This window comes from Anolis carolinensis, chromosome 5 (genome assembly GCF_035594765.1).
Source record: "Anolis carolinensis isolate JA03-04 chromosome 5, rAnoCar3.1.pri, whole genome shotgun sequence".
NCBI classification, from domain to species: Eukaryota; Metazoa; Chordata; class Lepidosauria; order Squamata; family Dactyloidae; genus Anolis; species Anolis carolinensis.
Window position 1 is genome coordinate 80,497,287 of NC_085845.1, and position 17,705 is coordinate 80,514,991.

The 17,705-nt window shown below is 39.5% G+C and overlaps 1 protein-coding gene across 7 annotated transcripts in view; it reads left to right on the forward strand.

Annotated features, from left to right (window-relative positions):
• apbb2 (amyloid beta precursor protein binding family B member 2) overlaps nucleotides 1–17,705 on the forward strand; it is a 247,718-nt gene that overhangs the window by 167,258 nt on the left and 62,755 nt on the right. For all 7 annotated transcript variants that reach the window (XM_062981655.1, XM_062981652.1, XM_062981656.1 and 4 more), the window contains 2 exons: nucleotides 13,293–13,439; nucleotides 16,462–16,589. In XM_062981655.1, the coding sequence (XP_062837725.1) occupies nucleotides 13,293–13,439; nucleotides 16,462–16,589 (275 nt within the window). The remainder of the gene's footprint in view (nucleotides 1–13,292; nucleotides 13,440–16,461; nucleotides 16,590–17,705) is intronic.

The window sequence follows — 17,705 nt, forward strand, 5'->3', positions numbered from 1 at the left end:
TATTAAAACAATCCAGGTTAAACCATAAAAGCATGTAAAATCACATCACAAAATCAGAGCAGCCCTTGATGGTTTAATAGAATTTCTCTAATAGAAAATTAAAATTTCCTCTTCACGACTACAGCATTTGATCTCTAGCAGAGAATCTGAAGTATCAAACCAAAGCAATTCACCAAACCACAAATCCCAGAATTTTGTAGGATAGGTCAATGGCAATGAAAGTGGTAGCAAAACTACTGTAATTGTGCATCCTGTGTAGTGCCCATCTTCATTTATTCCAATTGTCCTAACACATCATGTTGCTAGGATTCTAATAATAAATTAAGATAGATAGTGAACATCTGAAATTTGAAGGACAGAATAGAGGTGGTTTTAGTTTGTTTTTTGTTTGTTTTTTTTAAATCTTCTCTCCTATTTCCGTTGTCAGTGCTCTTTACCTCCAGTCTGCTTCATCCGCTCTATGGGATTATTATGGGAACTGCAACCATATGCTTATTCCAATGAAAATACTACTTGTTAGTGATTTATGACACTGGACCATTCTGAGCAGGCACAAAAGGTTGGAGAGACAAAATCCAAATCAGCATCAATGTCTGATTCAATTTCAGGAGCAGTGTATGAGTATGGCAAACTTGGGCTATCATTGCTAATGGGCGTCAGAGCAAATGTGTTTTGTTTGGAATCCTCATGGGTCGTGACATTTTGAACAATATATGCTTGCTTATGTTTTGCTACTTCACATATTTTGCCTCAGAAGATAGATAGATTTCCAAAGTAAAATAAACTCTGCAAGCCCAAGTATAAGTGTCACAGACAGAACGCCACCAAATAAAGTTCAACGCAGTTTATTAAAGATACAGAACCAAAAATGCCCGTAAGAAACAAAGGGCTAGGCAAACACTTGCCTTCGATGTGAAAAGATACAAAAAAAACTTTGCTGGAACTAAAAAACGGTTCTAAAGATAAACCGGATTAAACAGGGGTTTAATCCGGGTTAAATCAAAAATGCTTACTTCAGCCTGGCACTTTAAACAAACAAAAGTTGATAAACAAAGATTCAATGAAACACAAATAACTGGTAGCAGATTCCTCTCTGATACTCAAACGCTATGATTGAGTAACTAAGTTGTTACTCCTCCGTGCAACGAGCGAACTCCGGATCCAAACACATCAATCAGGATAGTAGCGGTCAGCAGGGTCCCAATCCGGTCCAAGGTCGAAAGCCAGGTACAGACGTCTTTGGTTCACCAGTTCCACCGATAGCCACAGAAGGGATAGTCCGAGGTCGAAGTCAGTCAGTCAGTCCAGCGTCAATCCAGAGTAGGCAATTAATGTCCGTCAAAAAGACGACGGAGGTCCAAGCTATCAAGATTAAACACAAGTTGCACAGGAAAAGCCCACACAGTTCCTCCCGCCATCTATACCCAGTGTCCTTGGTAACTTACGTATACAGCAAACGAATCACACCCGTCTTCAGGAAGTTCCCAACAAGAGCCCAAGCGTTCGTCCAGATTACCTTGCCCAACGCAATTAGCCCTGGATTCTAAACCCCATTTTATGCCAGTTCACAACTCCTCATCGCTATCAGCTGTTACCCTAATTCCAGGTGCCTCATCATCATCATCCTCATCAGAGCTAAAACACCTTTGACTACGCCCCACAGAATCCCCAGCTGTGGATCCTGTTCCATCCCTCCAACTCGTCCACGGGTCCGATCCTGCAACCCGCCAGTCGCCTCCCACACTATCATTGCCGGTGACACCCAAATCTTCCCTCACACAAGTCCATTCCATGTCATCCTCCTCAGAACTAACCATCTCTTCCTCCATTCCCTCGGTAAAACCCTCAAAGGAGTCTTCGTCCGTTGGTTCTGCAAATAAGTCCCGCAGCCGTTTCCTTTCTCGCTCCTCAAGAGAGTCTGACTCTCGAGGAGTCTTACGACCACGTCTCCCAGTATCGGAGCCATAAGGCTCAACCATAACAATAAGTTTATATGTGTTCATATTCCATGTGTATTCTATTGGTAATTTAAGATACCAATGAATGTACACTTCTGAATACAGTTTTACCTAAGCTTTTGGAAGATGTTCACTTTCATTTTGAGCAAAACTATTAAAGCCACAGGCTTGTCAGGCAAGATTTCATAGGAAAACAGAAAACTATTGAGGGGCCAAGTGATTTAAATCACTGCTTCTTAAACTGTGGGTCTTGATCCAAATGAGGTCCCCTTAGCTCAATATTGGGGTAATGGAAGATTTGACAAATAAAGGTTTTCTGAATGCCACTCATTTACACAAGTCTGTTAGCAACAATGTGCAGTGTTTACAGTGGACTCTGTAGAAGATGCTTCAGTTGTACTTCATAAAAAGAAACACTGTTTAGCAAGTCTGTGTTATCAGTGATTTTATATCTATTTTATATACCTGTATCAACAGGGTCACGTAAAACTTTATTGGGAAGAAAGGGGTTGCAAATAGAAAATTTCAAGAAGCTTTGCTTTAAACCTACCTTCACAACAGAATTGTTACATAACATGTCAGCGAATTCAAGACCATGGCATCTTAAAGAGTAGCATGCATATTATGGTTTTAATATGTCAAACTCCACGTAGTTAGGTGTTCAGCTATTTAGAGAGGGTTGAGCCAGGACTGCACACATACACACATATACTTATCCCATGCACAGAGGAAGTTTATGTCAACATTAATGGTGGAATACTGTCCTCTGTTCCACTTTTCAGTAGCAGAGCAATTTTGATAACAAGGCAACTTAGATGCAGAACAGGCAAAACTCTGTCCTCCATCACTTTTCTGGTACCCTCTTCCACTCTGACATCTGATGTTTGATACAGCCACCTCACTGTGTAATGGTAGGCTGGCCCTGTGTTTGGATATATCCTCCTCCTCTGCCTCCTCTTCCATTTTTGTGCATATTGGTATCAAACAAGACCATTCATTTCTACATATATATATTATATTATATTATATTATATTATATTATATTATATTATATTATATTATATGTATGTAACTTATGTCCCAAAAGGAATGGAAGAAAATAAACAATTGAGTTAAAATACATTGCCAAGATAATAATCCTAGATGTCATCAAATGCTTATCAGTTATCCTTTATTTTTCTACCAAATTGTTTGGAGTGATGTGCAAATCTGAAAAATGGTGCAGTTGCTCCTCCAGATCTCCAGATGTATTTATCCATGGCTTGAAAATATTCACCCACCCCCACAAACCAAAATTCAAAAACCAAAGCTTGATTTTGCCATTTGACGTAAGGGACACAATTTTATTATGTATATAATAGGACTTGAGCATCCACACATTTTTGGTATGAAAAATCCTGGAAACAAACCCCAGCAGATACCAACGATCCACTGTATAACTATTTCATTGTTGGTCAATACGTTTTCAGTTCCCATGGAACTATTTCATTATTGGCTGATACATTTTTTCAGTCCCCGTGGAATTGATAAAGTTCAGTCACGTCATCTCTGAAATGTTTAGTTTTGTCATGGGGATTGGTGGCTGTTCCTATGCCCCTTCTGTCCCATATAAATATCAGATTTCTATTGAAAATTTATTTTCAAAGCCCAGATAGAAGAGGTATTCAGGACAGTTGAAAATGAGTTGCTGGGAGAATCTGTGGAAAGAGAGGTCCCTTTATGTAATAGGTATATAGGATGGAGTGGGGAGCATGAGCAATTTAATTTAGTTTGCTCTTTCTTCTAGCTCAGGGGTTTTTAACCAGGGTCCTTTGGAGGTTTGTGGAAAGGTTTTTAGGGGATCAGTGAGCTTGAACTTTAAAAATATCAACTTATTACACTATGTAACAAAGTTTGAAAAAAATATTTCTGGTTTGAAAGTGTTGTTTCTGTATAATTGTGAGGTACTTACTTTGAAAATAGTTATTATACTCCAGAAACTTCGTTTTTGTAGCTGCTACAAACTATGTTGAATTGGTTGAGACTCAATGAGATATTCATTGAAAAACTATAGCAAAATGTGCAGCAGTATTGCCAAGTTTAATAATAATAATAATAATAATAATAATAATAATAATAATAATAATAATAATAATATTATTTGTAACACATCCTATCTCCCCGACGGGACTCAGGGTGAAAGAAACATACAAACGACAAAGCAAATCAAAACAATAAATAAAACAACCACAATATGAGCTTATAATAATTAATAAAAAGTAATCAAATTCAAACATTACATGAACATAATATAACACATCACACACATTTACCACCATATAAAAATCTAACAGTCCAAAAGTCAATTAAAATGTGGGGTAGATTTATGGGAACCAACAGGGCTGAGGTAGGAGTCCAATCTCTAGGTGAGGGTATAAGCAAAGATATACTAGTCCTCCTCCTCTCTATAAGCTAAAGTTCATAGCTAAGTCTTTAAGACCTTTTTAAAGGAGAGGAGAGAAGGGGCAATTTTTAGTTCTTTTGGGAGGGAGTCCCAGAGGTGGGGAGTGGTCATGGAGGGCCCTCTCTCTCGTCTCCACCAACTGTGATTGAGATGGGGGGTGGGATCGAGAGCAGGGCCTCCTCTGCAGACCACAGCACCTGTGCTGGCTTGTATACAGGGATGCGGTCTTTCAAATAGTCTGGGCCCAAACCATTTAGGGCTTTATAGGTAATAACCAGCACTTTGTATTTAGCCCGGAAGCGGACCGGCAGCCAATACAGCTTCCATAACATGGGAGTGGTTCTCTCCCTATACAGTGCTAAAGTTAGTAACCTGGCTGCCAATCTCTGAACTAGTTGTAGTTTCCAAACTATCTTCAAATGCCACCTCACCTAGAGAGCGTTGTAGTAGTCCAAACAGGATGTAACTAAGGTGTGGACTACCTTAGTTGCATCCTGTAAAGAAGTGTGTTTTTATTTTAATTTATAGATGTCATGTTTAATTGCGTTTTAAAAGTCATGTTTAACTATGTTTAAAAGGGTAAGTATTAGAGTCACCAGTGCGTGGGGGATGGTATCCAGCTCAGCATTCTGAGGCAGGTTGCCATAGTAATGAGGGCGGAGCTAACCGCCATTTGGAGGAAAAGGAGGGAATGTTTTAAAAACAGATCAGTCTGTGGTCAGAGAACCATAGGGAAGGTTAGTTTTTAGAGTCGGTGCCGGGAGACTGATTCTGGTTGAGGGATCAGGGTGGCTCAAATGTTTGATTTTTGAGTCAATTTTAAAATAAGTTTGGTGACTTATTTTAAGGTAGTCTGTTTCCAGATAAGGAACAGATAGTCTGTGACTGAAATTCACAGGGTGACTGCAGGTTTAGGCAGTGGAGAAAGAAGTGACATTTTAGGAAGTTTGAATCACCTCATTCTGTTATTGCAACTGTTAATCTAAGTGCCTCTGAAGAAGTTATTGTAACCATTAAGCTTGTACCTGAATAAACGTGTGATTGTTCTTTTTAACATCTCAGTCTCTGAAATCTATATTACCATCAAAAGCAAACAAGAAGGAAGAAAAATAAAGATTTAAAAGTCTCCTCTTTAAGTAGCCAGTGGCTAAATCTTCCAATAGTGGTGGCAAGAGTTGATAATCCCCTTAACATCTGGTGGCAGCGGATATAAAATATATAATAATATAAATTCCGACGTCTCTTCTTCACAATTGGTGGCAGCATTATAAAAACTCTATAAAAGGTGGCAGCTTTTAAATAAAAACATCTTTAATAACTGATGGCAGCAGATATAAAATATATATTAATTAATTAATAAAAACAACCTCTATCTCCACATCTCCGCAATTGGTATAAGAGATGGGATTTTTAAAAAGATTTCTCCTCTTGCCTGACATCTTTGCACATCCCATCTTACATAATTGTTTCTAAGTTCAAAACAATTATGAAATGACATTTATAACCCAGGAACAAAAATCGTGGTACCCTGTTTCTCTGAAAATAAGACATCCCCGAAAAATAAGACCTAGCAGAAGTTTTGCTGAATTGCTAAATATAAGGCCTCCCCTGAAAGTAAGACCTAGCAAAGTTTTTGTCTGGAAGCATGCCCAGCGCCTCTCAAACAGAACACCATAGCATGCAGAATCAGTAAATGTGCGTACCAGAGTGTTGTACATGGAAATAATGGTAGTAACAAGGAATTCTTGATAGGATTCACAGCTTGTCTGGTTATGCTGGTTTGTGATGACAACTACTGTACAGTATATAATAAATGTTCATTTTTTTGTTCAACAATAAATGTGAATTCTTCTTCATGGAAAAATAAGACATCCCCTGAAAATAAGACCTAGCACATCTTTGGGAGCAAAAATTAATATAAGACACTGTCTTATTTTCGGGGAAACGCGGTACATAATGTTATCTTTTCTGATCTCTAACTGACATATAGGAGCACCTATCTGCTACTACATTCTGAGAAGGGGCCCATGGTTTTCATCTGACTGACAAAGGGGTCCATGGAACAAAGAATGTCGAGAACTCCTACTGTAACAAAACCATGTCATTCTAGCTGACAAAACCAATTATAGACACTGTCTTCTTAGCATGTCTGTATGCTCAGGTTCACAAATACCCTTGTACCTGGACAACCCACTGCTACATATACAAATATGTGGCTCAAGGCCTATACACTGTAGCTTATGTTTTCAAATCTGAGAAAAATAAAATCCATCCAATTGCAAACTGTATTCTGTAGACATAAAAAATAACAGGATCTTGTGATGACAATCATTAAAATGAACACAGAATATTAAATATTTATCTGCCAGGAGCTGCACACTGTTTACTAAAGTCTTTCTCAGCAGTATTTCCAAAACTTCCTATTAATTTCAGAAATATTTTGTGCTTTGTGCTTGCCTCTTTCTTATACAAAGAAGGACAATCCTTTTTTTTTAAAAAAAATGCTTATTTCAGAACATGTTTAATGAAATAATGGAAACTTGAAAAATACATTAGACTTTTTAGTTTAGGTGATTGGGATTTGTAATGCATTAAATAACTCGGGATACTTCCCAATTAGAAGTGAAACATTTAAATCTGATCTAAACAATTACATACAAAATAATTACTCTCTTTTCCCCTGACAACATGGGATTATCTTTTTTCTTCTTTGCTTCTGTAATCTACATCATTTTCTACATCATGATTACTGTAAGCTGTTCTAAATAGGTTTCCATCTTTATTTTCATTCAGAAAGAAAAGTCTTTGTTCCAAGATTGAGGTGTTTTCTCAGGCTTGCGATGCCTGAATAAGAAATAGTTAATGTTTTGACCTAAATTCAGTTCCTAAGATATGTCTGCTCAGTGTTCTGTGGTAAAATGACTTGTTAAATAATGTAATGACTTGTGTAGAGAGCATACCAATAAGGGACCAAACTCTTCAAGCAAAATAAGAGACTTTTTTTCTTACAGGTTGATTCGTATCAAATGAGAGATCAGGACCCATCAGTGGGTTTATAGAGCACTAGTTTTTCTATCTATGTGCCAGTGAACAAGCCGAAAACATTTTGGCAGAGTTTAATTCTATCCTATCCCATCCGATTTGTCATCAATCCACTCCTTTGAGCTTCACGCAAATCTACCGTTTGCCAAAATATATGATCCTGTGCTTTTCTTTTCAATTTCTGGCTTAATTACTAGTATGTTAATAGTGATACATATTTCACATTGCTAGAATGATCAGAAACATTTGGAATTTACAGTTGAGTGGGAGACAAACGTATTACAGATTTTACTGACTACCTAAATTAATAAAGCCATATCCAAATTATGGATATGGGTGGCAACCTGTGCTCGACGGGAAGGTTTGCAGCTTGGGGGTCCTTCTGGACTCATCGTTGTCACTTGATGCTCAGGTGATGGCGGTGGCTGGGAGGGCTTTTGCACAATTAAAACTTGTGCGTCAGCTGCGATCTTATCTTGAGAAGTCTGACTTGGCCACATTGGTCCATGCCCTAGTTACATCCAGATTGGATTACTGTAATGCTCTCTATGTGGGGCTGCCCTTGAAGACGGCCCGGAAACTCCAGCTGGTTCAGAGATCGGCAGCCAGGCTCCTAACTGGAGCCAATTACAGGGAGCATACTACACCGCTGCTAAAACAGCTCCACTGGCTGCCGATAAGCTGCCAGTCCCAATTCAAGGTGCAGGTCATGACCTATAAAGCTGTATATGGCTCAGAACTAACCTATCTCCGTGGTCACATCTCCCCCTATGAACCGGTGAGAGCCTTAAGATCCTCTGGAGAGGCCCTCCTCTCACTCCCGCCACTGTCTCAGGCATGGTTCGTGAGGATGAGGGAGAAGGCCTTCTTGATGGTGGCCCCCTGGCTCTGGAACGCCCTTGTTAGAGAGATTAGGCAAGCCTCCACTTTACTCTCATTCCGTAAAGAGCTGAAAATCTGGTTGTTTAAGCAGATTTTTGAATAGAGGCCCTTAGACCCTCCAGCTATGCCCTTGTTTAGCTTGTTATCCACCCTTGCCCACCCTGTATTGAAATACCTGGCACAATTAGCACTTTATAGTTGGCCACTTCAACGCTAAATCCTGGCCACTGTATTCGGATTCATTGATGGAGTTCTGTTATTAGGTTTTAAATGGTGGGTTATGTGTTTTTATGATTATCTGTTTATGCACATCTGTTTATGTGTCTAATGTGTTGTCAAAGGCTTTCATGGCCGAGATCACAGGGTTGTTGTATGTATTCCGGGCTGTATGGCCATGTTCCAGAAGTATTCTCTCCTGACGTTTCGCCCACATCTATGGCAGGCATCCTCAGAGGTTGTGAGGCCTCACAACCTCTGGGGATGCCTGCCATAGATGTGGGTGAAACGTCAGGAGAGAATACTTCTGGATCATGGCCATACAGCCCGGAATACAAACAACAACTATGTGTCTAATGTTTGAATTGCTATATTTTTAACTGACTGTATGTTTTCTGATATGTTGGAAACCGCTCTGAGTCCCTTGAGGAGATAGGGCAGTATACAAATAAATTATTATTATTATTATTATTATTATTATTATTATTATTATTATTATTGGCAAGTATGCTCTAGATGCGTCTTTGGTGGGGCTCAGTGTGCTCTCTGCCTGTAGGGTAAACTAAAACTCCCACTATGGTGAGTCAGTCCCCTCAAACCCTTCCAGTAGGTTGAATTAATCTTGGGGGGTTCTGTGTGCCAAGTCTGGTCCAGGTCCATCATCGGTGGAGGTCACAGTTTCTCTAGTTGTGGGTGAACTACAACTCCCAGAAAGGAAGTCCACTTCCCCTCAAACCCCTCCAGTAGTCAAATTTCAGCATATCAGGCATGTGTGCCAAGTTTGGTCCAGACCCATTGGTGTTTGGGTTCTCTCTTGATGTAGGTGAACTACAACTCCCTCAAATCAAGTTGAATTTTCCCCAAAGACCTCCAGTATTTTTTTCTGGCCATAGGGGCTCTGTGTGCAAAGTTTGGTCCAATTCCATCAGAGTGCTAATTCATTGCAGGTTAACCTACAATCCAAGTACTTACAACTCCAAAATGTCCAGGCCAATTCCCCTCAAAAGCCACCAGTATTCAAATTTGGGCATAATGGGTATGCATGTCAGGTTTGGTCCAGATCCATTATTGTTTGAGTTGGTTCATAGTGCGCTCTGGATGTCGGTGAACTAAAACTCCTATAAATCCCTCTAAAGCCCGCCAGTATTTTTGTTGGTCAAGGGAGTTCTGTGTGCCAAGTTAGTTCCGGGTCTATCGTTGGTGGAGTTCAGAGTTCTCTTAGATTGCAGGTGAACTATACATCCCAGTACCTACAACTCCTATAAATCATGGTGAATTCTCCTCAACCTCTCTAGTATGTTCAGTTTCTGATCAATTCCTCTGTTTGCTGTGTGCCATAGAAGGGTAGGAAAAGGTTATGGGAGAGGCAGTTGGCGGGATCATGCAAAATCCACACCAGTGGAGAGAGCCAGAAACACTGGGATGTCTGTGGTGGAGGAAAAACAGAAAATCTAGGATGAAATTGTCCCCGTATGGAAGCCTTAACTTGGGTGGTGGGCAGTATAGTGTTTGTGGAAGACATTGGCAGAGCTCTTGTACATGTTCACGGCGCTTTCTATAACCTGCAATGTCATTGGGGGGGAGGGCCATTGGTGTTTCCTGATTAGTGGGAGCTATAGCTATGAAGTGGGATCTTTTCTGTGTAAGTGGATACCCCAGGCACACATATACATACATATTTTCACTTTTGTTATGTATATAGATTTGTAGTAATGATGGTGGAGGTCCTGCTCATGATTGGTTAAGCTGTTTTTTAGGTCAGAAGAAAATGTGCCAGTCAAACAGAAATATAATTGGCATTTTTTTGTTAAACTCCTATTTCCCAAAAGCATCTTTTTTGCTACCGATCAAGGTGTTGTCCTCCTAGTGAGGCAGAGTCCATATTAAGGGTCTAGGAAAGGAGAAATAGTGTCAGAGAATACAAGGTGAAAAACTGCGTATTAATTTGAAATAGTCAAATATCTTCATTTCTTTTACTGTATATCCAAAATGGGACTCTTAAGGTGAATTATCTAAAAAATCTATCCCTAGTTGTTGTAACTCTGAAATGGTTAAAGTTTCTCTTCTTCCATACTCCTCTGTATGGCAGATATATGTTTACAATACAAACAAATAGTCAGAATCCAAATTCAAAACAAACAAAGTCCCAGGACAATGTGTTCTTTGATTTCTAAAGAATAGCATAGATTTTGGCAACAGTTCAGCTTTTTAGGCACAGGGGGGCAGCAGCATTGAAGAATAAACCTGGATGTTTTAAATGGCTTGCAGTCACTATGCAGTATACAGCATGTGCTCACTCCCCAAATATATGCATCTTAGCAATTTATAATTCTGGGGGATTTTGCATATGTATATATAGGTATATAACCTTAACATGATTAAAGATTCCAATTGTAGAGAAGTATCGTGAAATTGCAAAATACATGTTAAGTGTGGTTTGCAACTATTCTCCAACAATATGAGCAAGGCACTGCTGTTCAGGGAGAATTTGAACATCTTACATAAAACTATAATATAAGATAGAATTTCTAAGTGATTAAATAGGCCTAATTCTACTTTCTCAAATGCACATAGACATAGTCTATGAAAGCTTATGCTATCAACGTTTTCTCTCTCAGTCTCCAAGGTGCTTCAAGGTCCCTTTGTGTGCTGCTATTCTGGACAAACATAGCTATGCCTTTATACACACACACACACACACACACACACACACACACACACACACACATATATACACACACACACACATATACACTTAGCCTTCAAACAATCATGTAACTACTAGTGGCTGCTAAAGGCTGTGTATATTTTGACACCCTATATATTATTTCACTTTAAAAACCAAATAGTTTCCACCCTTAAACATATATGGTAAATGTATATTTATGTTGTTACTACTTAGATGATCCATTCCTTAGCTTTTGTGTGGATCACAACATCTTCTCTAATCACCTCCATTTGTATCTATTTTGAGCATAAATTGACCAGTGTACCATCATATGACCATGTTCGTTTCTCACATTATACGCCATATGGAATGAAACAGACCATTGGGTGGGAGGACGACCAAAAGGTCTTGTCCATCCCCGCAGCATAGCTGCCGTAGCATAGCTCCATCTGTTCTGCATATCATGGGGCCTGCAAAGTGATGTTTGAGTTGTGCAACGTGGCATAGAGGATCTTTCACTTTTGATATTTTTCAAACATCTTGGTTGTGAAGTCCACGTTCTCTCTGCATTCAGAGAGACATCTCAATGAGCTCTCTTTCAAGGGAGGCATGTGTGACCCATAGTTGTTCCGAGAGAGCTTTTGTCATTGTCCATGTCTCTGGACCATAGTATAGGGCAGGTAACATAGTCGAGGGTGGTGTTGGATGGAGAAGGAGGGTGACACTGTTGTGGCAGATGCTGCATCAGCATCTAAAAGTTGTTTGGGGTGTTTTCTGTTCAACAGTCAGTCCAACTTGATGCTATTCTGTTTGAGATGAACTTTTGATCGAAGCATCCTGTGAGCGCTTCCAGTCACGAAAGATGGTACTTCTTCTATATCCGTTATGCAATGACGGTTGCAGAGAATGTGATCAAGTTAGTGTTCGTAAAGTCCACCTGGGCTCACGTGAGTTCATCTTCGAGCTGACGGGTTTTTGAAGTGACTGTTGCCATGCCAAAAACAGAAGGCTTCACATAAATTAGCAAGTCATTCTCCAGAGTTGTTCAACGTTGTTCTATGTTGGTAATACATACAAATGTATTACTAAAGATGTAAACACAATATTCTCAAGATTTCTAATTTAGATATTGTAATATATATTTTTTCTATTTATGATGGCAACATTGTCTATTTTGATCTAGTGAAACACATGCGAAATTAGTGGTTTAAAAGAAAGCTTTCTTGACTTCAACTCAGAAATTTAGATTCTATAGAATCCCTCTTTTTCAAATGTTTGCAAGCTACAATAACTGATGACACTTTACAGTTGCTTTGCACCATTCTTTGACAACCCATGTGCATGCAGGAAAATCAAGTTTATTTCACACCATGAAATATTACTTCAGTATCACGTGACACACTTTTCCGGACAGTGCACCATTAGTGGTAACATCTGTGTTCTGTGAAAGATGGTGTTGTTATTGCTATTGTTGTTGTTGTTATTATTATTATATTTATTTATACCTGGCCTTTTCTCTTCACAAGGAGAGAACTATGAACTATGATGTTGAGCATTCCATGAATTTGTTGGCTCATACATAGTTCCTCCTCTCCAGTAGTCATTTTGATTTATTGCTGTCCCCATTTTTTTCTGCTACAGTTGATGTGGCAAAGAAGCAGCGGAGGCAGTGATGCAGTCTGCCAGCCTAGATTTTTAGTGTTGTGCCTGCAAAGAAACCTTTAGAAATTGTCACAAGTATAGACTACCAATGTCACTGGATTTTAGGGACTGCTAAAGGCCTCCATGCAAGTACAATATAGGCACACCTGGACTCAGTTGGCTGGATTCTTCTTTTTTAAACTATTTTTTCTCAATTTAAAGATACACTTAGGAAGATAAATGTGTGTTTTGCAGGACATTAAGAAATAAGCAGCTTGATGAGCTATAGATTTCTCATGGGGTGATAGAAGAGTGCAAAGGTTTAATATTGTTGTCTTTAATGTAAATATTACTCAGTAAAGAAGGTTGACGTGGTGGATGATAAAAGTCTAGGGAGTCATTACAATCTAAACAATAAGACATGTTTCTTCTTTCTTTACAGTGCTTCGCTGTCCGTTCTTTAGGATGGGTAGAAATGGCAGAGGAAGATTTGGCTCCTGGAAAAAGCAGTGTTGCTGTAAACAATTGCATCCGACAGCTTTCTTATTGTAAAAACGATATACGAGACACTGTTGGCATTTGGGGAGAGGTAAGATATGTTTCAGTTATCCTCCTTGCTTTGTGGTGACACCTTTCTGCTACTCATCCTTTTTCCAAATTCAGGCAAGAAATGCCAGAGGCAGAAAGAATAGAGAAGTAAAAAAGTCAATAGAGCACTATCCTTGTTTTCTCTAGCTAGGAAAACCACCCTGAGAATATAAATAAAGATGAGGATGATGATGATGATGATTATTATTATTTATAGATGTTGCTGTGTAAGTGGGCAGCGATAGCTGTCTTCCTAACAGAAATCCAATGCAAAATAATATTAGAAAGGCTGTCTCCAGTTGTGACTATCTGTATCAACTGTACGAAATGAAGGCTCCTACAGTTATGTGCAGACTTCAGTCTGTGCGGACCCTTCTTAAGAGTTCAAAATGTAACAACTGCTCTGTTTGGTTGGAATAAGGGTTCATCATTCTGTCATCATGTTTCTAACACATCAGGAAGAATCATAGAGTTGGAAGAGATCACAAGGTTTATCCAGTCCAACTCCCTGCAATTCAGGAATAGTCAATAAAAACACTCACAGATAGCCATCCAGACTTCGTTTAAAATCTACAAAGGGAGAAACTCCCCCACACTGAAGCAGTAGCATATTCCACTGTCGAACAGCCCTTACTGTCAGAAAGTTTTACTTAATGTTTAGGCAGAATCTCTCTTTCTATATTTTGAATCTATTGCAGCATAAAACATGCTTCTTCAATATTGTTGGAGTTCAACCCACACTGCCCTAGTCTACAGTCCTCAATGTGGAATACAGTAGAGTCTCACTTATCCAACATAAACTGGCAGGCAGAATGTCAGATAAGCGAAACTGTTGGATAATAGGGTGGGTGCGTGCATAAGAAGGAGCCCCTTCCTCTGTTGCTGGGGAAGAAGATTCTCCTCCTCTTGCTCGGCAGGCTGGCCATCAGGAAGAGGAAGAGGAAGCTTCTGTCATTGCTGCTCCTTCACTCTGCAAACCTCCCTCCCTCGCTCACTCACTCACACATCAGGCCGGGTCCTGGTGCTGCTGCCATCGCTGCCGGGACCCGACCTGGTGAGTGAGTGAGCGAGGGAGGGAGAGCCTTTGCCACCCTCCTTCACTCGCCTACCCTCCCTCCCTCACTCACTCACCAGGCCGGGTCCCGGCAGCGACAGCGGTAGCACCAGGATCCGGCCTGGTGAGTGAGTGAGCAATGGAGGGGAGGGCCTTTGCCACCCTCCTTCACTCGCCTTCCCGCCCTCCCTCGCTCATTTACCCACTCACCAGGCCAGGTCCCAGCAGCGACTGTGGCAGGGGTGGCAGAACCAGACCCGGTCTGGCGAGTGAGCGAGCGAGCAAGGGAAAATGGCAAAGGTGGCCAAGCTCCTGCTCCTACCACTGCTGCCGCTTTTGCCACCCGCCTTCCTTCGCTTGTGCAGAACCAGGACCTGTCTGGCCTAGGAGGACAAGTGAGTGAGTGAGTAAGGGAGGGTATGTCGGATGAGCGGAAGTCAGATAAGCGGGACTCTACTGTAGTTAGTTAGCTTAGAGTAGGTTGAGGAAAACACCACCACCCCGGTCGCCAGAATGACAGTTGGAATGATCTATTTCTTTTCTCCTCTCCTCTCTGTCTCTGCTCTCATTCTGATTGGTTGTGTAGAATGGATACTTTGCAGGTGCAAGCCTTTTATCTTTGAACTTCTACTTTTACATCTTGGTGTGTGCTGTGTGTATTGAGATCTCTCTTCACTTGTGTGTTAGAAGAGATGTAGTGTTTGGAGATGTTTCCCTCTCTTTGAACCCTAGAAAACATCAGGTTAATTAGAGTAGCTAGGACCCAGTTCTTTACTATTATAAAATGTAGTTATTATTTTTCTAAATAAACCTTTTGTCATTTTTAAAGATTGGACTCTGCATGTTTGTCTCCTAAGCTCTAAATTCTTTACAGCCACATGGCACTTCATGCTCTGCTTGATGGGAACTGAGTGCTACACTATAAGTATCCTGGGTGGTTTTTTTCCTTCATATTTTGGATGTTCTGCTGTTTTTGGGTAGTTTTCCCTAACACCCAGGAAAATCCTAACAAATACAACACCCTTTCAAACGTTTGAACATGGCTATCATATCGCATCTTAACCGTCTCTCCTCCAGGTTGAGCATATTAAATTCCTTAAACTGCCCTCACTAGATATGGTTTCCAGACCTTTTACCTTTTTAGTTACCTGGGCACAGTTAGAATAGTACTTAAAAAAATTGGAGAAAGTGAATGCTAAGCAAAATAACGTTACTGAGAAGTTTGCTTGATCAAAAAGAAAGCCAGTTCCCTCCCTGATATTAAATTATTATTACTTCAGTGGGGGCAGCTGTGTATATTAACCTTTTATCAGTAGCTCTGCTATAAATCACCCTGTAATAGAAAAAAATTAATCTTGCTATGAGGGAAGGTAGATTGCTTTTATTTAAAATCAGGGTGAAATAAAATGTTTATTTGAGCCCTAAAAAGGAACAGTACAGTCTGTGGGAGACTATTTTTAAATTAATGAAATGGCAGGCATAATTATGGGAGTGTGCAACTTCCTTTGTGTTGGCCAGACCAAATAAGCATAGGCATGCAAGGAAAATATGGAGAAAGGAATGTTTGGGCTCTAGTGTGACAAAAAACAAACAAAATAATTCATTTTCTACAACAGCTTCAATATGCAAAGGCGTGTGTCTGGGACGGAGGGATTCCCCTCTTCAAATTTACCTACCTAAGACCAAGGCAACAACTGCTTTGAGTCCCCTTTGGGGAGGCAAAGTGGGGTATAAATAAATATAACAACAACAACAACAACAACAACAACTGTATTTGGTACATAGCTAACAAGCGAAAAGGTTGGAGGTCCTGTTCTGTGCATCTTTGTGTGGAAATAAGGCCTATTGAGGGAGGGTAAATTTGGAGAAGAGATTATCTTGGTGAATGAAAGTTTAGTATTTCTTGTATGTATCACCCTGCTCCCTTTCTAGAAGTAACAGACAATGGTTTTTGTGTCTTTTTAATTAGGGGAAAGACATGTATCTTATCTTGGAGAATAACATGTTAAATTTGGTTGACCCCATGGATCGCAGTATTCTACATTCTCAGCCCATTGTGAGCATCCGGGTCTGGGGAGTAGGTCGTGACAATGGCCGGTGAGTCTGAAAAATATTATTTTCTACAGTGTTGAAATCTCTTGCATAGATATTTTACAATCTAAACTACCGGGCAAAGTTATACAGAGTTTAGTCTGAAGAACCCACAGGTTCTCTATGAAGTCTTCTTGTCTATCTTCTGACCCTAAGAGGTGATGTCATTACACTATGTAACAAAATTTTAAGATTTTTCTATTCCTGGTGTGAAAGTGTTATTTCCTGTTAATTAAACAGTACTTGCTTTGAAAGTAGTTATTATATTCCAGAAACTTCGTTTTTGTAGCTGCCTCAAACTGTGTTGAAGTGGTTGAGACTCTATTTCAAAAACTATAGCAAAATGTTTTGCAGGATGTTCTGCAGAAACAAAGTTTGTGTAGTTTAATCAACTTTTTCCATGTTTTTATTATAGAACTAATTAGGAAATGACATTTATAACCCAGATACAAAAATCATGTTACATAGTGCTATCTGATTATAAAAGTCCTCAAGGACTTTGGATTTATGAGAGCAAAGAAGCTGAAATTTAACCATCGTGAAACAGAAATATAGTGGATCAGGAGATCAATTGAACTTAATGGAGATATGCAACAAATATATATGAGGCTACATTCCTTTTTAAGGGCCAGGCGCATTGTTTGAGTGAACTTTTGGATGCAGTTTTATTCATAGGGTGTACCATCTGCGCCTATCAATGCTATCAATCTTGTTAAGGCCTAATAGGTTGGAACCAGGCTGTCTGCAGACCTTTTTGCACTCCTGTATGTTTGCACAAGTATAAAAATCAGTATCTCAGATCACTTGTTCAGCAGTTATAAAGGATAGGTCATTTTTTCTGTACTCCTCAGGAAATATGTGGAGTTCTTCACATGCCTTCAAGAGGATTTCAGACTCTTTTTAATCCAGACATTGGGTAACTTTATATCACTGTGTTTTCATGTTTGTTTCCATTTAAATGTAGTTTTTAAAAATAATTTAGCATTTTAATATTTTGCGCAGATTATATAATTTTGTTTTTGAAAGCAATTTCCCCAAAAGAATAGTTTTTAAAATCCATTAATTAAATGAACCTGTGTTTTTATTATATCTAAACCTAAATGGACTTGAATAAACCATAGT